Raw genomic sequence first — 23,334 nt, 5'->3', positions numbered from 1 at the left:
TACACTTATGTACATTTGTATTTTTTCCTTTGCTGAAGGACGTAATTAGCCAAATGAATGAGGGTCTCATTAATCACAGGCACTGACGCACCGATAAGGGAGGATATAGTTGAAAGCACTGAATGAGCGATGGTCCGACTCGGTTGGACGTCGAGGAAGGTTTCAGATCCACAATGAAGCAACGGTAGGTTTTTTTGCTGGCCAGTGAGAAAAAGTGCAGTCAGTCATGGGTCAAGGGTAAAAGGAGGATGAAAGAATGCGACGATGCGAGAGCGCCCGTATTCCCTGAGCTGCCAATTTAGCAGCGAGCCTCGAGCCCCGAGCGCCGTCTGAAAGGCTGCTGCCGCGCGGCGGCTGCAGACAGTGGGTGGAGGCCTCGCCGCATCAAAGCCGCGCAGCTCAGAGGCACAGCGAGCGCTCGGCCTCTCCTGACACGCTGCCCCGCGCCTGAACTCGGCCCGAGTGCGTTCGGAAGGAGGCGAAACTACAAAATAAGAGCGGCGTCTGCAGCCGGCGTAACGAAGCGCTTGATGTATCACGTGACCTTTACCTCCCTCCTGCCACAGCACGCTTACCTCTGCGCTTTCCCCGCGCCGCCTCCAAATTAATTTGCCTGAGGTGGGATTTTCTAAAGAGCAGGGAGCGTATCGTGAATCTTTGCCACTGAATTCCCTTTGAATGGTGATTGAATAGGAGGAAGTATTAATGTGAACATTGGTCATCCTGACAATGCACCAGTCATTAGTCTGAGGACCGTCTGCTCTCCTCTGTGCGGAATCCAGTGTTATGCATCAAAACGACGTAATAACAGTGAAGAGCCACAGTTGGAGGCGTCCTGATAGGCTTTCAGCTCCATCACTGTCTCCTTGTGAACAGACCTCAGAGACAGATAATGAGTGTAATATGTATAAATGGGCCAAAGTAAGACAGATGTAAAATTAAGGAGCGTTTGAAATAAAGGCTCTCCCGGCACCTTTTGTTGAAGGAAGGACATTCCTGACTTTGTCCTGTACCTGTGGAGGGAGCGAGAGCCGAGGTCAATGAGTGGAGAGGCTGTTTGCCTGCAGCCTTCAAACACCGCGTCGTCCTGCTGTCAATAACGGGCCCAGCCTTCCTTTCAGCCTTTGTCAAATTAACAAGAGAAATTCCTCCGCTCCGGAGAATCATTAGCGGGCGCAGCCGCTCGCTCGCTTGTTTGTGCACATTCGTCTCTGTACAGGTAGCTCCTACAGTAACCGCGGCTAATTACCGCCTTGACCACATTTGCTATCCTTGACATTTCCTCGCTCTGATCCTCCTTTTTCTCCTCCGCGGACAAGATAAGGCTGCTGAGGCCATTCATGCAGGGATCAGATCACTGGGGCTGATGTAAGACGGCACACACACACACACACACACACACACACACACACACACACACACACACGCCCCGCTGCTGATTAGCAGGGTGTCCAAAGAAGAAAGGAGCGCCGCTCTCCAGCCAAACCCACCACACGCAGCCATAATGAGCGCGGCACAAGGCTTCACTGTTTGAAACGTTTAGAATTCCCTGAACTTGGAGGTGAGAGCAACGTTTGAGGGGCTCAAGGTGCACGGAGCTGCAGCGTCTCAGCAGACGGTCATAGCTGATAAGAGCGGGTGTGTGTGGGTCACAGGTGATCAATAGGACACCTCCCCACAGCTACAATCAGTGCACAGGCTTTTCTGTGGCTGCCCTTCACACACGCAGCTAGCGGCTTCTACTTCTACTGAGCTGATGTGTAGAAGATGAGGGTAAAAACAGGAGCATCTCTGAGCCGACGCGGTCTCAGGATCCAACCGCCGCCGATGGAGCTGATTAAGCAGCCGTGACATCAGCCTGTGGACACACACACACACACACACACACAGCCATTCATATGATGCACAGCCAAGAGGAGATGATGTCATTCTCTGCCAACCAGTCATGGCAGCAAGACGGCCCACCCAGACAAGGTTTACTAGGATGCCGGTCATTAAGTATGAGACAACTGAGCCACTGAAGCTGTGGGTGAGTGGGTCAGAGGAGCCCGTTGGCTGCGGGTGTCGGCGCCCACCACATGCACGGCCTTTCATCCACCAATACAAGCACCGCTGCAGCCGCAAAAGCTGAGGGGGACAAATGGTGGGCTCTTAAAATAATGAAAGGAATATTTGGACTCGGGTTACATGAGACGAGCATTAGGCACATGGGGACAATAATGGAGGAGCAGGCAGTTAAACGCAGGAAAAACTGATCCCAGCTCAGCTTTAAGCTGCTAATGAGCCGCTCTTGTTTCCAAAGTCTCATTTGGGTTTCCGCACTTCCTCCTCCTCTACGCGAAACCGCCCACAACCACGAGCGCCCGAGGCCGCGGCCTCCTAAACGCAGTGAGAGCGCCTCAGCAAATGTTAATTGTAGAAAAAATGTGCTGTGCCCTTTAACTTCACAGGATGGGCTTTTAAAGCAGCTCCCACCTGGAGACGCGGACGCAGACGCTCCCCAGCGCGCGGCGCGGTTATCTCACCGTTCAGATTCACATCAACAAAAACCACAGCTTTCCAGTAAATTTAAAAAAAAGCTCCCTCTCCCTCGGCAGTCGAAAGTATATTAAAATGGAAGCGAAGGCGAAGGCTTATCTGGCCGTCAGCTGAATCTTATCAATCCAAAGCTCCGCAGCTTTGAACTACAACTTCCTCCTGCTCGGACGCTTTAATGCCAGTGTGGAGGCACAGCTCGCCTGCTCCGTGTCAGTTTACACAGCGGCAGCTTGGAGGAAGTGGACAAACACCTCCTGGCTAAGATTTATAGACTTTCTATAAAGCTTCAGAAATAGATGAATGGATCGCGTCTGAACCAGACAGCAACAAATGTGTTGTCCAGTTGGCGAAGCAATATCCTGCCCGGTTTGTTCCAGTGCTTTTTAGACAAGCTCTTTGTTCCAACACGGTGTTGCACGCGGCTTTTGTTCCTGTAGTGTCTGGCCTTGGACACAGAAAACCAAATGGGACATCATTTGAGAGCTGACTGCTGACAGCCCAAGGCTGCACACACATCTTCCCTGCACCAATCCCCACCCAATTAGGTGAGGCCAAATGCATTCATGGAACATCTGTGAGCACAATGCGCTGTCACAGAAAAGGAGAGAGACCCGAAACCCAGTGTTGCCTCATGCAACAAATCTGTCAGAGGCTTGTCGAAGAGATTAGAACAAGACGGAAGCAGAGTTTTCCATAAATTAATTCTAAAAAGTGAATGTGATCTCCTACAGCCCCCCCACCACCTTTTGTAATGGTGGTAATACTGTAGGTGGAGAAGGAGGGATTAGAGCATCCTCCGGAGAATAGCTTGAATAGAGAATTGGAAGAGAAGAGCGCAGAGGTAAGAATGGTGATAAGAATAAATTAGATATGAGTGAGTTGCTTACAGCCAGCCAATAGGGATAAGATACTGTAGGAGTGAGTCTGAGCGGCAGCGAGTCTGAGCGGCAGCGAGTCTGAGCGCTGGCGAGCCGTCCTCCAGCAGCAGCGAGTCTGAGCGGCAGCGAGTCTGAGCGGCAGCGAGTCTGAGCGTTGGCGAGCCGTCCTCCAGCAGCAGCGAGTCTGAGCGGCAGCGAGTCTGAGCGGCAGCGAGTCTGAGCGCTGGCGAGCCGTCCTCCAGCAGCAGCAGCAGAGTTGGGGCCGCGCCACAGCCTGCACGGAGCTGGTTTATTCCCAAAGATGGGAATCCCCATTCGGCCAAGAATAAATGGAACAGTTGGCGTGGAGAAGTAACAAAAAAAAATAGCTCATCAATATTCAAGAAAGCCTGGTTTGGTGTGACAGTAACAGTAGCTTTAGACTCTGAAGCAGCGTCTTTGTTTCGATTCACTGTGACTTTGTGGCAAAATATCAAAGGAGCTTTTAGAGCGGGTTCATCTTCTGAGCCTTTGGACGTAAGATAATGGAGAACAGACGTCCCTGAAGACTGAGGCCGTCCCCTTATTTAGTAGCATGTACGTTGGCACGAGTGATGGGCCGATTCCTGCAGCAGCCAGCCCCCATCACACACACACACACACACACACACACACTAAAGGGAAACAAAGCTCTCCTGCCAAGTTGGACATTAAATCACAGCTTAAGAAAACTAAAGGCAAAAGTCAGGGCTTGTTCTATTTATGGGTCAGTTGATTGTTGTTCCCATTCAGAATCACACGTTGCTAAAAGAACCCTAACTGGCGCCAACATTAGGCCACAGAGGACCCGGCCATTAGCTCCGCAGGACCTAATTGTGAGTCAGTGAGATAAAAAGACAGTTTAAATCCCCTTGAGGGAAGATTTGGAAGTACTTGTGACATGCGGGCGTCGAAGGGGAATTCGTGGGCGCTGACCCCGACTCGTGTCTTCAAACAATGGTCTGGATGTGACGCAGGAAACGCTCGGCTGTTACATGGAAATCTGTTCAGGCCGCAAAAATAAAAGTCGTGGAGGAAAAACTCCGGTTTGAGCTGATGGGTGACAGACGGTAATGAAGACATGTTCCTCCCTGCTCTGCAGACTGCCCCCCCCCACACACACACACACACACCACCTCCAGCCCTGCTGACAGAGATTAACAGCTGCTTTCATCTCCTCCTGGTGCGTTTTCACTCTCAGACGCTGCTCCAGGTATTCCGCTCACCTCCACGGCTGCGTGTGGAGCGCGCGCAGTGACTTCCCGTCTCTGGCACACGCGCTGAACTCCCATTCACCCGCTCTCCCACCCACGTCTTCCCCTGAAAAACCTCAGGATCGCTGTTTGGCTCCGGGGAACTGAGGGAAAGTGTGGGCTCACACGGAGTCATTGCTGACTGAGCCACACTTCCTGTTGCACACTGCAAAGCCGAGGGTTTTAATAGACAATAATGTGGTGCCTGCTGGATAGAGCGTAACGTCCTCATCGGATCAGAATAGAAAAGTAAGATCTGATGAGTGTGTGAGATTCAGCAGCGATGACGAAAGCCTGCATAGTTCTGCTCTACTTCCACCCTTCATTAATCACTCGCCGCCAGGATGAGACACCTAGCCATTATTTATTTGCACTTCTCCTCACAGAGGCTATCACAACAAACAGGCCCACGGCTGCCGAGAACATTTGGGGGCGATTAATCAGTGGGCTGTCCAGAGAGACGGCGGGGGGGAGGGGGGGGGACACGTGTTTCTTAATCTTTCATCTATATTCAAGTCAATAAGCAACACAACAAAAACTAGTGGGGGTCCGAGTCAGGTGACGTGAAACCCCACTGTCAGTGAAGGAGGAGTGGATGCTGTGAATGAAGGATGAAGTCACGAGATCAGACGGATCAATAGACACAGAAGAGCAGAACCGTGGAACCGTGGAACCGGGCCAGAGAACGCTGGCTGAGGATAATGAGGCCCGTAACGCACTGCGACGGGCTCCCGGTGGTTATGAACCAGTTACAGCTGATGGGAGGACGGGGCCGAAGAAGCCGCACGTCCTGCGACGGCACAGGACCTGGTTTCAGCTGAACGTGAAGAGAACGCGGAACAAAGAGCGTCTCCTCCTGTGGAAACCTGAGCCGCGGCCTTTAAAAGCGGGGCCCCCTGCACAAACAGAGGGACGGGGCCCCGGTGCTCACAGGGCTGCGCTGGTGGAGGGTTCCACCCTTTGGGCCTTTGGCCAGGAATGGAACCAGCCACCCTGCAGCCGCAGGTCAGGCTGGGGCCGAGCACCGGGGAGAGGGACCCCTGCAGAGCCCCACCAGGAGCCGCTGGAAAGCTCCGAGGCCACGGGATTCACTCTGCATCTGCACAACGGCTCATTGAGCCTTAATGCTCAGCTCCTGCCACCAGCTACTCAGCCCCTCCCACTGTGTGTGAGGCCCAGTGTGGAAGAGAGCGGATGTAAAGATAATATACACTCTATCTGCACGACGCCGCTCACAGAGGGGCGTTAGAGGAGGGGGGGGGCATCACTTTAAACAGGCCGGGATTAGAACCGTTAAACCACCACAATGAAACGCTGACCACAGGTTCCTGTGGCTGAATGGGCAACGCTGGGGTCAGAACCTCCTCTGGGTCAGAACCTCTGCCCACGCGTGACTGGCATCCTAGTTGTAGGACAACGACTGCACTTCTGCAGGTGAGGAGTCTATGTCTACCCCCCCCCAAACACACACGCACGCACGCACACACGCACGCACGCACGCACGCACGCACGCACGCACGCACGCACGCACGCACGCACGCACGCACGCACGCACGCACGCACGCACGCACGCACGCACGCACGCACGCACGCACGCACGCACGCACGCACGCACGCACACACACACACACACACACACACACAGGGCTTATCACACATGGACCAGGGTGAGTGCTCGGCTCGAGTCAGCGCTTCAGCTCTGTGTTACCCCCCCCCCCTCCCTCCACTCACCCCCTGCGGGCCGTGTGACTGGGCCAGACAGACTTGCTGACTCAGGGGTTTGTTTGGGAGGACGGAGGAAAGGGCATCGGGTTAGACACCACTTAGGCTGCAACAGACCCACAAGTGGCTGCACGCGGCCCGTCACAACACCGAACGCCCCCCGGTGCTGCAGGGAAGACGCCATCATGCCGCGTTAACACATGTCAGAGACGGAGGACAGATAGTCGTCCGCTACAGCTGATTGTGTCCAGAATAAAAGCAGAGAACAATGACGCAGATCCTTCGTATGAGCCCAGAGAAGGCGCCGCGGAGCGTCGGGGACTGACAGGATCACAGGAAGCATCCACCCCCTGCTGAGGCCAGCGACGCGGGCCTGGATCTCCGTCGGCACCTCCGCCTCCACGGCGCCTAATGGGACGGGTTCACACGGGCTCCTCCACAGGCTCAGCTGGCGCTGCCGCGGCACCGAGGCGCCCATCAGTCCCAGCAGCCTGATTACGGCAGCAAAATACCAGCTGCTGTTTTATCCAGCATTCTAAAAAAACAGGCAAATACCAGAGAGCAGCTCGAGCATCCAGCTTCCACCCACTCAGCGCTTGTGATGAGCCATTCGCCGCCCTGGGCGTGTGTTGCTCCGATTCAACAGATTGATATGAATCCGTTGTCATTTGTCTGCCTCTGGAGGTGCAGGTTCTATTAACTTGGAGGTTCCACCGCGGCTCAAAATGGAGCCGGCGTTTTCTGCTGTGCTGTACGTCCCGTCACACTCTCACCGCGGCCGAGGGAATCCATCTCACTGTAGCCTGACAACAGAAGCGCCACCCCTCAGCGCACGTTGCATCAGGCTGAGGAGGAAGCGGAGGGTGAAGAGAGAGAGGAAAGCGGGGCACGATATGAAACGCTTCCCGAACGCGAGACGAGACTCACACAGCGCTGTCTGAGCAACACAACCTACTGGACTCGCGTGGACCCGGCACCGTCCTCCACAGACCGGCCGCCCCCGGAGCCGTGGGAGCGCAGCATCAGTCGAACACGGGTCCCAGGCAGCTCTGCATTCACTCCTGGGCCGTGGGCCTCATCCAGCGTGCTCAGCAGAACCCCCCCCCCCACGCCGCCCGTCCGGCCTATTGTCAGCAGCTAAGCCCCTGCTGCCAGACACAGCCCGGCCCACTCCCACTGTGGACGTCAGGACACGCGCTACCCGCGCCGGTTCCTCCACCAACAACGGCACTACATGTAAATACGGGATTGGAAAATGGATCCAGCTCGTTTTAGAGCAACAACGCACACTTGTGATGCTGTATTGCTTCCACTTTGGAACGCACACGGCTCAATATTAAAGAAATGCTAACCACCCCCGGCTAAATTATAGTCTAGTGCAGCAAAGAGGCGATTTCAACTTCCTGATTTTCAGTCTCCACTTCTGAAAGAAAAATCAGCAGCCACGTTTTATTCCCACAAGCTAATGACTTGTTTCCATGGTTACAGCCCGGGGATGAAGGGCGCCGAGTGCTGCTGACACAAAGGCAGGGTCGCGTGTGCGCAGCCAAGGCCGAGCGGCCGCGCTTCCGCGGCTGCAGCTGATTCCTGGTGCACAATCACAGTCATTAGCGTGTTCTCACCTGGGCGGCAGCTGCCGGGCGGCGATGGATGACCGTAACCCCCCCCCCCCCCCACACACACACACACACACACACACACACACCCCGGGGCCGCATTCCACCAAACAGCTGTTCGCGTCTGCCGCCGACTCCCCTTCATCGTCGGGGAAATCACCGCCCTCCCAGGTGTCATGGACGCGAGTTCACAACGACACCAAACAAAGAGCCGGCCGCTGATTAGCAGAGTTTCATGCGTCCGTGCAGGAACGTGCGAACTGAGCGGCCGACTCACGCAGACGCCCGCCGGCTCAGCGTGTCATAATCAGAAGGTGTTAATGGAACACGGAGATCCGGCCCCTGCTGGGAGCCCTGCCTGCTTCCATTATAAAACACTGTGTCAATACACTAATAATATGCTGTGTCACAAGGCAATCAGAGCGCGGCGTGCTCCTCAGCTGAGCTCACGGATCTGAAGCCATTTTCCGCCCCCATTAGCAGCTCACGCATACACACATAATGATATGCCCCGTCAGGGTTTGACCCTTGACCCCGGCTGCCTCCCTGCGACTGTTCGTTCAGGCTAATTGCTAAGCGGTCACCGCGGACTCTGAGGTCAGGTCATCTTTTCCTTCATGGCTTCTAAAAATCCTAGAATGACTTGGACTTCATACTGTACGTATCTACACAGGTTTGTCACTGTCTTCTGATGATATTTGCTTCTCTTAATGAATCGTACACACACACATGATCATTATTATAATGACCACATCTGTCATGTGTTCATGTTGTACTCAGCGGTGCTCAAATGAATGCATGAGTGTTATGCTAATATTATGATGGAAATCATATGTAATTTGTTCCTTCGACCAGCAAGTAACCAAAACAACCTTTAAATTGACACTCAGCCTATTTAATTAATGAAAAGGCACAATTAGGTGAGTCAAAGGCATAAATAATTCATCTAAGGGAGTCATAGGAGCGCGCGGCCCTGCCTCACTGTTATCAAACTGCACATTTATCCTGAAATGATTTTTCAGGCCAGTAGGTTCCTTAAATGAAACAAATTGTTTAAAGCAGTTCAACGCTTGACTCGTTCTTCCAATGAAAAACCCAACGCGGCGCCGCTTTTGTTCGCCACTTCCTTTCACTCGGCAGCAGACTCGCTGCTGCAGCTCGACTCCGGCTAATTGCGTTCTAATTAAAATTTCATCTCTGAGTGGAACGGCGTTAGTGAATGTCAGACAAGTGTCTGAGGAGCGTTGCACTCCGCCGGGTGGGAAGCGCTGTTTGGTGATTCTGCTCCCGCATCCCGGCTCTCAGGGTTTCCACATGCATCCCACTAATTGTATCTTTGGAGAACAAAAGGGAATACTAATCAGATACCAGTTTTCAATCAAGTCTGAGACATGAAGGACGCTAATTTCACCTCTTTCTGTTTTTTTCAGCCACGGCATTACCTAAGTGGAGCAAAACAGCACATCTGCTCACTGCTTCGGTCCAGCTTTTGAATTTTTGGTGTGTTGCTTATTTGAATCAACACTGAAAAATAAAAAAGCACCCAACAATAACAGCATGATGGTTTTCCTGTTGCAGGCAGCAGCTGCAGCGAGTCGGGAAGGAGGTGTGCTCCAGATCAAGCAGGGTCCATCCTCACCGCGTCTCTGTATCAGAGGAATGCGACGCTGTTTGCGCCGCGCCGTCGTCATTGTGCTTCGCTGAGCCAAGTTAAACACGACCTTCTTGGCAGCCGACCGTCGCTGGGACCGAGTGAAAGGCGGAGCCCGTCGGCCGCACTTCCACGGGACCTGCTGCAGGGGAAAAAACAAGTCCACCTCCCTCACTCGCCCTGAGCTCGTCCTGCATTAGCTGCCTCTGCTGCTCCTCCTTCGGAGCCCGGCTCCAAAATAAACAGCAGAAGTAATAAATCAGCACCAGGGACCCACCCTGTGCAGCAGACAGACGCACCTCTCGGTTATTCAGGCCCATTGATCTTGTGACAGGAAGCGGGATGCACAGGACGCTGCATATTTAGTGGAGGTTCTGGAACGGCCCATTAGCCGAGGGAGAAGCCTTATGGTCCCACTGATATAGTCTGATCCTTTGAAAGCTGGCAACACAAACTCCATTTGGGGCGTTTGGAGGAAACCTAAGCCTCACGCTGGTCCCCCACGGGTTTCCAGTCACACTCCACAAGTCCCTTCACCTCCTGCGGTGCAGAGCTCCAGCTCCTATACATCACTCTTAGCCAGCTTCCCTTTTGCCAAGCTTCATTATGGCATAGCACTCCTCTGAGAGCCGAGGCTGGGAATGTATGCACTGACCGGCTTGCCAGGGAATCTATCAATGACAATATAGCACATTGCGGCAGCCATCCGCCCGTTTGGAGAGGGTGAAGTGCTCTCCAGGGCAACAACAAGACCAGAGCCAAGCGCCGCTGAAGAAGCCTCCTTCAGCCCGACGGGGACAGAGTGGTGTCACTTTACAAAATAAGAGCACTGCGCCGAGTTGAAAAGGGCGGAGGACAATGCTCAGCTTCACCCTGAGCTCTGCTGGAGACACTCCCTCCTCATGCGGAGCTGCGTGCTTGGGTTCACTACTGGTTCACTGAGACTCAACCTGCATGCGCGCGGGTGTGTGATCTACCGGGCGGCGCCGGAGCCTACCTGATGAAGAAGGAGGCCGCAGCGGAGGACGACGCCGAGTGGGAGGCGGGGGGGGCGGGCGGGAGGCTCCTCAGCCGACACAGCGTCTGGCTGCTGCCGGTGCCGGCGGCCGTGGTCACGGCGGTGAGCGAGGCCTCGGCGGCTGAGACGTCCCCGTCTCCGTCCCCCATTAAACCCTGGAGGAGGTGACGCACAGGTAGAAAGATTAGATCACGACCAGCACCTTCCTTTACCCGTTCCCACACACACACACACACACACACACACACACACACACACACACACACACACACACACACACACACACACACACACACACAAAAAGTTGCCCTCTCATAATTAAGCGATAACCAGCATTTAATTAGTAATTAAACCGCTAGCGATTTACTTATCGCTGCTCCTGATGTTATTTATAGCTCCATGACTAATTCACAACCTCACTCGTTAGGAATGAGAAGAGTCTCGAAGGGAGTAAACGCTCAACAATCATGTGACAGGTGAGATACGTCCACGTCTTAAACATTTATGAGGTTTCTAATTTATGTTTATATGGACACAGCCTGAGGTTCTTTTGGAGTTAAACAGAACGGTGGAGGCCTCAGGGCCCCGGGGACCGCTGCCAAAGCTACTTTAAAGGACAAAATGTACATTACAGTGTGTGCGACCTGTATATCCTCATATTTGTGATGTAAAGGTAGCGTGACACTGAAGGCAGCTGGAGCTCCGTCACCGCCGTGTTAAACGCAGCTGTGATGCACAGACGTGCATCGCTTCATCATTCTCCTGGTGACTTCATCCTGACAGTAGTTACCACGCGCTGGTCCTCTGTGGGTTAAAGTGCGTGGGTCCAGCGCGACGAGCAGGAGGAGCTAATTATACCAGGTAGAAGCCAGTGGAGTCGCCGTGGCGACGAGAGGTTAATCCCCGCGGAGCCACTGGATCAATGGCAGCTGACAAGAAGCACTCGCGTGGGTTTTAACATCACAGATGAAATAAGAACAAGGCGTCAGATCCCTGGAAACGCTGTGCAGCTCTGCACCCTCGGAGCCTCGGAGCCTCGGACCCTCTGCGCGTTCAGCAGTGAGGTGTTTGCCCTGGATTCATGTTCAGCCGCTAAAATAACATCCGTACGGTGGTTTCTATAGGCTGTGGCCGTCCAGCGTGTCCTCATTTGTCAACACAGGACGACAGCTGAACTATTTATACGCCAGGCCTGTGAACGCTCTACGTCCACATGAACATACTTACAAACACACGAGACGCGGGGCCGCTGTTAGCTTCATACGCGTTACTGTTTTAAAACCATTAGCCGTTAGCTGAGGACCGGACCAGCAGCGCGCTTCCCTTTGAGCTCGTTATCAGCGCCGCAGATCACCATTCCTTCTCTCCTTCTGCGGAGGTCTGGCTTTGCTCTGTGGAGGCGTCGCGGTGGAGGCTGTGTCAGACGTCAAGCTGCAGCATGCGAAGCCGGGACCTCAGAGGTTCAACGAGGCCCCGAGCGGAGCCAGGAGCCGACAGTGGCACCGCACGGTGCTGGGAACGTGCCAGGGAAGCGGAGCCGTTGAAAGCTGGCACCAACGGCAGGTCGCTGATGTCCAACAGGCTGACGCCGACGCGTGCAGCTCATCCAATCACACGTATGCGTTAAGATCGAGTGGAAGCGGAGTCCTGCAGCCGCAGCCTCGGCCCCGCTCTCCCACCGAAGGCTCCCATCCATCCCCCGGTCAGGTAATTAGCCTGTGTCAGTGGAGCCACGGGCGCTCAGCCTTTGCACTGACACTCAGTAATGAGCTGGCCTTCCACCCTTTAACCCCCAGCTCCCTGAGCCCTCTGCTTCTGCTTCGCCACTGCAAAGAAAAGGCAGTGACGGCGGCGGCGGGAATGAATGAAAGAGATTTAAACACAATGAGAAGAGTGAGGAGGAGAAAAGTGGAGTGAGAAGTTGGCAGAGCAGCTGACTCCCCCACACCGAATGACTCCTCTGTGACCTTTGACCTCAGCCGTCACCTGATAACGAGCGCTGAGGTGACGCTGTGTCGCGTCTGTCAGCTGTTAGCTGGTCTCTGTAATCAACACAAAGTGGCTGAGGACATGAAACAGCTGTTCCGTCCCACAGAAAGTCACAGTGCGACTTCAAGCAGCAGACCATAATTACACGCGTTTCCACGGATTCCAGTTTGGCACGAGGAGCGTCCTTCCCTTTCCTTCCGAAGCCCTTGTCTTGTCTTCGGTTCCTGTGGCGCGCTGCCACGCAGCCCAGCTGCATCATCTGCTGGGCTGCACAGCGGCGCAGCGGCCGCTCACCAGAACCCGCGGAGGTCCAGAGCGCTTGGTCTCCGCTGAGCCGCACGTGCGTCCGTGGATTTGTCAGAGCGCCGGCAGATCAGTGTTTTTAGGAGCAGCAAAAATCTGTTTGTGACGGGTTTTTATTTATTAACGGAGGAGAAGCCGATGAAAGAAAAGACTACAAGAACACAACACGAGGGCAGATGGTTTCAGTCCCATTCCAGATGTTAACCAGAGCCTTTCTCCCAAATGGGAGACTGGAGGTGCCCAGTAATGGGTGAGTGGGAGAACCCCCCCCCCCCCAGAAACCATGAGGGAACCAGGGATGCTTTCAACGCGTCTCTCTCCCAGTCTGAGGAGCTGCTGTGGGTTTTTGTCATTCTGAAAGCTCCAGCTTTAGTGAAAGCTCGGGAAAAAAAGCATCCATTTCTGCTGTGTTTGTAACTTCATTTCCTGGAGGGACATTTCTCTCTGTCCACGCCGGGCTCGCGCCTCAACTCATCTCAGCTCCGAGGGCCGCTAATTGCTTTTAGACACATAGATGGAGAACACAAGGCGGCCGCTCCCCTCCGTGCCCGGCCGCGTGATTCGCCCTGGATCGCATACACGCAGTTAAAAGCTTTTGATGGCCTCCTATAAAGCATCTCTACGGGCACTTGTTGACATGAAAGGGAGGAGAGAAAAATCTGTCTTCAATTTTCAAGCAGAAAGGAATGACGAGCGCTGCCAAGAGCGTTAAGAGGCTGCAGTTTGAGACAGAGAACAGCTGAAGAGTCAGAGGAGCGCTATTAAAGTGACACCATGGAGCAGGTCGCTCTGCAGGAAGAATGAGAGTGAGACGCGTACCGCTTTGGGCTGAGGGAGGAAGCTGTTGACCCTGGAGATGCTCCACACTCCCTCCAGGTACTGCTGAGCTTGGATGGTGACGGAGCCCAGCGACCCACAGACCTGCCCTCCCGCCACCGCCACCTGGACGCCGGTCTGCGGTCCTGAGGAGGCCACGGCCCCCGGGCACCAGCCCGTGCCCCTGTGCCCCCCGGGGCTCACGCCTCCTCCACGGGCGCTGGAGGGCGGCGCCGCGGCTCTAGGAGGCGGCGGCGCCGGGACGGGGGCGTGCAGCGTCTGCAGGGCCTCCTGGCGGAGCTGGTGCAGGGGGGTGGAGCACACCTGGCAGCAGCCCACAGCAGCGTCGTGGCCCACAGAGGCCCGGAGCTGCTCCAGCAGGAAGGCTGCATACGCAGGGTCCTGCAGAGAAGAGGGGAAAAGAGGGCGTCACCTCCGAGCAACGCGTCTGCTGCATTTACACGCATCCGCTCCTTCTGTGTGCCCTTCACATCTCCACCCTCACTCGCTGAGCTCATCCACTTCCTGTGTGTCAGATCAGAGCTGCTCCTGGAGCGAGGCTTTGTGAAGGTTTACATGAATAAAGACCACGAACTTTTGCTTATTACAGCTTTTAGAGCCGCTGTCCAGTGGAGTTTAGTCCTTACACTTCATCTCTAAGTAGGCTCCCCAAGGTTCCAGCTCTGCATGGGAGGAATAAAAAAATACAACAGCAGCAGGAGAGGAGCTATGTGATTTACATACGATGTATGTAATATGCAGAAGAGTCCCAGCACGAAAGGACATGATGAGCTGAAAACAAGCACATCCTCCAGAAAACGCTTTTACTGACATAAACAGTCACCACACACACACACACACACACACACACACACACACACACACACACACACACACACACACACACACACACACACACACACACACACACACACACACACACACACACACACACACACAGTCTCTTAAGAGGCATAAAGGGCCTCTAGGCTCAAACCCAGTGGAGTCACGGACCAAAGCAGGAGCCCACAGCCGATACATAAATGTTTATGAGGCCTTTGCTCCGTGGAACCTCTGAGGTGATCAAGAGGAGCGAAGCGGTGGGGAAACAACAATCCAGCGCCCTAATGCAGTGTCACTTAATACGGCCGAGCCGACAGAGGCAGGTCGAAGCCCAGAGCAGCTCAGCAGACGCCCTGGATGCACTCTGTACGCTGGCATCGACGCACCAGAGGCCTGTGATGCAAACAAACCGGTTCCACGTCATTATTTACCGCACAACTCGTGTCTTTACTGGCGCTGAAGGAACTCGCAGGGAAACGTGAACCGGGGCAGCAGGAGCCTCGTCCGCTGCGGAGCTGCTTTATGTCCGTGCCTCGCAGACAGCGAGCCGTCCCCTCCGCCCCCCATCACCCCTCACCCTTTACCCTGCACCACCTCTTACCCACCGCAGGGCAACTGCCACATAGCAGAAATCAATTTCCCTCTCGCTCTCCGCGCATTGTTAGGTGTTGATTTAGGGGAGCTCATAAAAGCACACACAAAGCTGAGCCCGTCTGCTGTTCAGTCAGGATTCTAGAGGTTAGAGAGCGGGCGTCTCCTGTAAAAGTGCCTCTAAGCTTTATGCCCAGCGCAGTGAGTGAAGGGTCACGGCCACAGCGCTGACGCGGATGATGGCGCCGATGATGAGGATGATGATGGCCGCGCTGGGGAGAAGGCCGGGAGTCCATCTCTACACGGCGCGTGCCCCACACACGGCTCAGCAAACGCCAGTTTGGATTTACAAATGCATGAATCTGAGCCACTAAAGCGGCTGCAGCTGACCCTCGCATTCGAGCTAACTGCTTGAGAGCTTGTGCATAAGCGTAAAGTGGAAAACATGAAAGACATAACACATGAGTGCACCCAGCCCTGGAGCCACATTGTTGCTTTTATTATCCATATGATCTATTACTGACAGGTGCAAGTGGGTGTGAAGCACGGTAGCGCGGCCTCAGAGAGGTATGCGACGCACGGAACCACCGCGCTCCCAGCGTTCAAAGCATTCCCGCCGGCCCGGTGCCGCTTCAAGGCTCGGCCTCGGCGCCTATTGTTCCGCACAAGTGGGAGCTGGTTTCGGCTTTCGAGGCCGACGTCCGCGTCCGCGGGGAGCGGGGGGAGGAGGAGGCGTCGCCCGGGGCCGCGGGTGCTTGTGTTGGTTTACTGCCTGTCACCGCGGAGCTTTATTAAACTCTGGGGACAAATGGAGTCAGATGATACGGCCGTGTTATGGGATGGAGGTGGAGTCAGAGCCCACAGCTCGCTCCAGCCGGACGACGGCGAAGCCGAGGCCGCCGCACGAGGCCGCACGCAGCGCGATGACTGGAACCAAGCGAAGGTCACAGCCATTTGAAATGCATGAGGCCCCGCGCGCTCCCTCACACACTTTTAGACACGCTCCATTGGAGGTAAAATACTCTGGGAAACTATATTTTCTATTCCAGTTGAGCCTAACACTGATTTCCCAACCACTGAAGCAGCCAACGACCCGCTGCAGCAGTGACGGGACGGGAAATGGGAAAAAAATCACATCAAAGTGGGAACGCAGAAAAAAAACCCCAAAGTGGACTGTTTTACAGCTGCCTGTGGACGCAGCTACTGTAGAGAAGCAGACGTCCTCAGGTTCCTCTTCACATTCCTCACGATGAGTCGGGTCAACGCTGTGCTGCTTCACGTCTATGCTGTAAACTGTGTTCTCGCTAACAGTCCTGTTCACTCATCACAGTCCTCCAGCACTTCCAACGACTGCAGCTCAAGGACCACTCACCATCTCAGCCTCTACAACCGGTCCTGATGGAGTTCACTGGGCCTGAGACAGCGGTGTCCACCCCCCAGGTCCCAGGTCTGGCCTGGAGCTCCCAGTTCGAGGCCTGGAGCTCCCAGTTCCAGGTCTGGAGCTCCCAGTTCGAGGCCTGGAGCTCCCAGTTCAAGGCCTGGAGCTCCCAGTTTCAGGTCTGGAGCTCCCAGTTCCAGGCCTGGAGCTCCCAGTTCCAGGCCTGGAGCTCCCAGTTCCAGGTCTGGAGCTCCCAGTTCCAGGCCTGGAGCTCCCAGCGGCGCTGGTTCCCACAGGTACCGGCTCCCTCTAACAGCAGCGTGGGAGGGAGCAGCACAGCTGCAGGCTTTGCCCCCGGCGGCCACGGGGCATTAGGACAGATTACACCGCCGGCATGAAAGCAGCGTATCCAGTGGCGTAATCCCTCTGTGCAGTTCCCACCACCTTCACCTCTGTGACCCCCCTCTCCAAGCCAGGACTGGGCTCCGATCCCCTGAAGGAGCGCGCGCAGACCTGCAGGGCGTGCGACTGATTAGATATGAGGTGGCTTTTAGTGCCGCAGCAGTCTGGGACACACACCATTAAATTTAACCACTGCCTGCTCCGAGGCCGGGGAGACAATGACTCAGGATGTCACGCTCGCTTGCTATTTGCACTGTGAGCAGGCCTGTGGTGGGACACTAAATGGAGAGGCTCACCAAATCACAGAGAACAGATGTTTGCCCCTGTCTGCCGACTTGACAGGGTTAAATAAAGGTGCAATAAAAGCGTTCCCGGACAATGCAGCAGTGTGTCATCAACTAGCTGCTGGTTAACAGCGGTGAATAAACGCACCTTTATTTAGACGCAGTCATTATTACCTGCGTCACATTCAGGCGCTTGCCTTAAATGAGCAGCCGTGGAGCATCTGCAGAGGCAGATGTCAGGTTGCCCTGTGTGATTTAGGCCCTTCCTCCCTTTAACTGTCACTGAAGCGCTGACACCAAATGCAAATCCACGTCAGCCCTCGGTGACACTTTCAACACGCGACAGCGACACCTGTCCAGAATATCACAGCGACGGCCGTCTGATGGAGCGTTACGGAGCCGGCAGGATCTGCCACCGGGAGCGAGCTGATTGGGTCCGCGGTGACACGTCTTTGTTTTAGGCTTCATAGAAGGACGGCGGCGTGAACTCCAGCCCAAAAACACGAGACAAAAAACACACGTGACAAAAAACACATGTGACCGTCCATCACAAAGAAAGCGGCCACAGGCTGAGTGACTGCAGGTTAAACACAGCACCCTGCAAGGTTCATGGTGTGTGTGTGTGCGTGTGCGTGTGCGTGTGCGTGTGCGTGTGTGTGTGTGTGTGTGTGTGTGTCTGTGTGTGTGTGTGTGTGTGTGTGTGTGTGTGTGTGTGTGTGTGTGTGTGTGTGTGTGCGCGTGTGTGTGTGTGCGTGCGCGTGCGTGTGTGTGTGTGTCCCATCCATCACTCCCACCTTTCACCACTTGCCCAGTTAATTACCTTTTCTTGTTCACTCACGCACACACAAAGAAAACGAGCCCCCGTCAGAATGTTTGGACAGACTTCATCGTCCGTCTCCGCTCCTTCCAGCGCGTCTTTATCTGAACTGTCTCAGGCTCATTCACAGATTTGGGCTGGACTGAGTCAAACAGACGTCTCCATCACGCATCTGCTGGTGGATCCTAATTTCAAATCAATATAAAACTGTCTGAAACATAAAAGAATGAGCTCTGCTGCACGAGTCTATGAACGACTTTCCTCCTCAGGTCTTTCTCCGCCTCCGCCCACGGCAGCAGGGCTGCTTGCTATGCTGTCCTCACAGGGATGCGGCGGGTTGTGTTCACGCATCCGCGCTCCTCTAATTCCAGCAGCTGATTCTGGGCAAAGACGTTTCTCCGACCGACTCGGCTGCGGAACCCAAACAACAGAGAGTGCGTCATGAAACATTCAGCAGGAGCGAGAGAGGACGGAGACGGGTGGTTGTGAAGATGGAAATCACCCAGTGGCTTCTCAGACCGACAGGAGGCAGGTTTCAAACCTGATCTGCTGTAAAACCTATGGGGCCGAGTTAGAATTCAGATTTGAACTCTTCCACGCACTCATGAAACATTTGCTATTCCCAACCATCCGCTGCAGCTCATTCAGATATCTATTTTTGTTGAAGAGCCCACTTTCCGCCACCCACAGTGAAGCAGAGGTTCCCTCCGACAGCCCAAACCTCCATCACCTCCTTTAGATCCCACTCAGTGCGAACGTAGCCACCTGCTCCTGCTCTGAACTGTCACGCGGGCGCCGCCGTCGCTGCGTTTGGACTTTTTGTTTAGCTTTGTTTTGACTGGAGAGCCGAGCGCTCGCCCGTTTCACTGCAGGTGGAGGAAGGCGGACGGCGTCCGAGTTGACGTGTGAGCGGTTAATTACAGAAGAACCCAACGAGAGCTACTGATGCACGAACACAAGTAATTGCGTTCGGTGTCTCTATCAACAACATCCAGACGCCATAATGGAAAAAAATCAGTCCGCACATAAACATGAGAATTCACACATCATTAGAATTCATCATTCTTAGATCAACATTTAAATCATTTTCGGTGCCGAGCAGAAGTGACGCAGAGCGCAAGCACTTAGAAATATGTAATATTTCATCAGGAGCGGCTCACACTCCCAGCGATAAAAAAGGAAGCAGTATAAAAGTGATGACAGGGTGAAACGCTGAGTATCCTACAACTCCTTCCCCTTGGAAAGGGTAATTATACTGGCGCGCTGCCATGTGGGTGAATATGAGTTTCCTCTGGCTCCACGTGGAGCGACCGAACGGACGGAGGAGCCGAGGGCTGAGCGTGCACGGCCGGTGAACGGGTTCGACCCCAGTGGGCGGAGCCTCATCCCGTGCATCTTTGTGCTTTGTGGAGCCAGCGCCTCGTGGAGGTGCGCACGGCAACGAGGGGCCGGATGCTAATTTATCATGAAAGACGTCATTACCATGCCAATAACTTCGCACAGAACACAATTATGGCTCATAATAGAAATTTGAACATCAGCTCAGGGCTTTCAGCCAGGAACGGCGCTATTAATGGAAAACTGTTGTCTCCTGCTCCTGAACAGACACAGGAAGAAACACCCGGCGAGATAAGCACCAACCACTATCTGTGGTTTGGTTCTTTCTTGCTAATTGAGATGTCTAGACACATTCTATTGAATCTCACCAAGATAAGGAGCAGCCTGAACTATCTCAGTGCAGAATAGCGCATACTAATCCACTCACTGGCTCAGTCGCCATCCTGCGAAAAGCGTGGCTTATCACAAGCGTCCTCACACGCACATTTCACCACTTTGTCTGCTGTTAACAATGACTGCCTGCGAACGGCGGCCCACGACGGCCGTCGGAGCCGCGGAGGCCGACACGCGTCCACCTGCACATTCCTCCACAGACCCTGGAGCTGCTGCAGTGAGCCTCAAATCTGAGGGATCTAAATGTTTGGGCTAAATTTCCCTCTCATCCACTAATGTTGACGCATCTCAGCTCAACTACGACCACTGAGCAGCAGGTCGTGAGCCGGGAAAATGTCAGAGGATCAACCGAGTCTCTGGGATTCATTCCTGGGGACGCGTGAATCTTAGAAAATGTCACCGCAATCAGTCTGAGACAAAGTTGACCTGGTGCTGGACTGAACCAGGACTGAACCAGGAGAAACAGGGACGGGGACATTAGTGGTGGCATTAACCCCGCGGGTGCTGCTGTGGGAACTGGAGAGCATCAAACAAAGATCAGCAGAAATATTCAGTTTGCAGTGAGATTCACAGCTTTAGGTCAAGGACATGACAGCATTCGTCAGGCCCTGAGTGACGCACTGCAAACACACATTTAGGACTAGTTGAATAGCAGCATTCCCTGAATGGAGGAGCTGCAGACGCTGCTGGATGCTTCATGCTGTATATTTATGAGCAGGGCGTCTACGTTACACTCTCATCAGCGCCTCTGCAGCGTTGAGTGGACGTGGGGATGCAGACGCACGCCCGGTCCGTGCTCGCGCTTCGATTGCGAGGCGACGGGGTCAAAGGTCGGCTAATTGCAGGCCTCACAGGGGTCGGCATCCGCGCGGCCCCCGCCTCCTCGCTGGAACGACGCCCGGGCTTCGTCAGGGAACACGGGTGCCCCGCGACCTCCCTGCTGATGACACGGACCCCACTCTCAATGTGGGTCGCGGTGTGAGGAGCGGGACGACGTGCTGAAGGAGCCGTGGCTGCTGTTTGCCTGCCTGCGCTCATCAAATATCACCAGTAAGACACAGCTCAGCGTGCACGAGGTCAAAGCGGGCTGCGGCCGCTCAGACCAGAAGCCTGTTTGTCGGAGTCTGACAATAGCATTCCTTTATTTCCCATAAAGTACCAACTTAGCTCTGCCTGCATCTCAGCTCATGAAGCGCTGGCTTTCACACGCCGAGCGCAGCAGAGCGGGAGATGCTTGTCATTTTTCTCCAGCCGATGATTAGCTGACTCACTGATCAGCTGTTTTGCCTGCGCCTCCTCATTTATTCACAGCGTGTACCTGCCTTCAGCTGGAATCAGTGCTCGAACCGCACCGATCGCTGGCATTCCTGTCTGCCCATAAAAGGACATGTGTGTGTGTGTGTGTGTGTGTGTGTGTGTGTGTGTGTGTGTGTGTGTGTGTGTGTGTGTGTGTGTGTGTGTGTGTGTGTGTGTGTGTGTGTGTGTTAGTAAAGTGCAGTCTCGCGAGGCCGTCGGCTGAAGGCGAGCGGTCAGGTGGAGCTGTGAGGCCGAAACGAGGCCGACCTGTGTCAACAGCTGTGAAACGAATGTGCTGTGAAGGTGGTAAAAATAACGCGGCGGCGCCGCCCTGGACGCTGCTGTTTTTCCCGGCCGGGAGGGTCTCCGTCAGGCGGAGCGGCAGCTTCCAGCCAGCGCACATCAAGGCAGCGCTCTGCACGCCGCCGCTCGCGCTTCCTGTTTTGACAGGAAACAGGGTCCTCGTGCAGCGGCGGTGGAGGAGGACGTCTGCTTTCAGGCACAAAACAGACCCGACACGTCGGTCCAACAAAGGGGCCGCAAAAAAACAGGGGGGGGGGGTTGTGTTGTCAGGAAGCTCACCGTGGTGAGACACAACAAGCGGAGCCATTAGAGAGGCGGGTCAAAGGAGCGGGACGCTTTGATTGGCCGGCTCCGATGCCCCCGTCCTTTGTTTATGAGCTAATTAAGCATTGTTCACCTCGACCTTTCCATTCAATGGCTACTGTCGAGCTTTACAACAGCCTCTAAAACGCAACTGCTCCAACAGGAAACGCGTTAACTCGCCTCTGGTCTGGGAACCAGACGTGTGCGTCAGCCTAAATCGAGCCTCTGCAAAGCTGAACGGACCGTGTCCAAACTGTGCCTCCGCTCTGATTCTGCAGACGCCGGTCGGAGCTAGAGGCCGACAGGCAGCACGACGGAGCCGCCGGTTCCCACAACAGAACAGAGGAGGCCCGGCTTTTATGGGCCGCGCTGAACTGATACTCAGCAGCCAAACAGAGGACGGAGGGGCAGTTTGGGGCTCGTAAACACAGAGGTTTAAGTTTAAGTGCCCGACACACACGAAGGAGATAAAACAGCCCCGGGCTCTTCAGCAGAGAGTGACATCATAAAACAGAGCAGCAGTAACAGGAGGGAAGCATGAGGGACGGGTCTATTAATGGCCGACGGTTCAGGGGAAGGTTTACTCCACGAAGCGCCCGCTGGGAGGAACCGCGGCTTAAGGTGGAAAAAGCCCTCAACGCGGTGAATCTGCTGATCTGAACCTGGTTCTTTTCCTGCACTAGTGATGAGAAGCAACAACATTCAGCACTTCAAAGGTCACAAGGAACATGACTGACAAAAAGAAGCAGGTATTTGGGTTTGAAACCGTTCCAGCGACTTCAGCGCGACCTTTTCCAGGGCTCCGTGTGGAGACGATCGGCATCGGTGGCGACGACAGCAACCGTGACGTCATTCAACAAGCGAAATGGAACGTGGCCCGTCCGGCTCTGCACATGAAGACGCCACTTCCTGGAGCAAATGTGAGGTTCTCACTAGTTATTCAATGACATTAAACCGATTAAACGCGGCGGAGACGGTTTCTGAGCACACACACGGTCGCCTCCTCCACCGCCTCAACCTTTAACCACCAACTGTGATCTCAACCATCATAAATTGGCAGCAGTTAAGTTCAGGAAGAAGACGGACGAGTTCTGGAGCCGAGTGGGAAACGATGGAGAGACTGAGAATGTGCTTCATCTCCTGCTTTGTTCCTCACACGCACACACGCGCACACACGCGCACACACGCGCACACACACACACACGCACACACACGCACACACACGCACACACACACACACACAAGCATGAAATGAACATGAGCGGCGTGAACTTTGGCGTTTCCGCGCTGCGCCAGGATTTATAGAGCGCCGCATGCGTATGTGAAGGAGCTGCTGACAGTGAAGAACAGGCCGACGCATAACTGGGAAGCAGCAGAGTGGGTGAAGGCACCACACAGAGCGACGGCAACGCACCACACACAGCCAATGCACCACAAGGAATAGACTCACACGCACCGAGGCCGAGCCGAGCGGCTCTAGAGCGGCTGCTGCTTCACCTTCACCTGTGCCAAGCAGGTCAACAGAGTCGCAGCTTCACCCCCAGCTGCCTGGAAACGCGAGCTCCGTCGTGTTCTTCCAACGTC

The 23,334-nt window shown here is 54.6% G+C and overlaps 1 protein-coding gene across 3 annotated transcripts in view; it reads right to left on the bottom strand.

The window, feature by feature from the left end:
* The window catches only part of kif26ab (kinesin family member 26Ab), a 47,019-nt gene that overhangs the window by 18,086 nt on the left and 5,599 nt on the right, over positions 1 to 23,334 (bottom strand). For all 3 annotated transcript variants that reach the window (XM_029139518.3, XM_029139517.3, XM_029139519.3), the window contains exons 3-4: positions 13,806 to 14,204; positions 10,674 to 10,849 (exon numbers count right to left, since the gene is read on the bottom strand). In XM_029139518.3, coding sequence (XP_028995351.1) covers positions 10,674 to 10,849; positions 13,806 to 14,204 — 575 coding nt within the window. The remainder of the gene's footprint in view (positions 1 to 10,673; positions 10,850 to 13,805; positions 14,205 to 23,334) is intronic.

This window comes from Betta splendens, chromosome 22, assembly GCF_900634795.4.
Source record: "Betta splendens chromosome 22, fBetSpl5.4, whole genome shotgun sequence".
In the NCBI taxonomy this organism is placed as follows: domain Eukaryota; kingdom Metazoa; phylum Chordata; class Actinopteri; order Anabantiformes; family Osphronemidae; genus Betta; species Betta splendens.
Note: the sequence above shows the minus strand (reverse complement) of the source record. Positions and strands in the feature narration are given on the sequence as shown.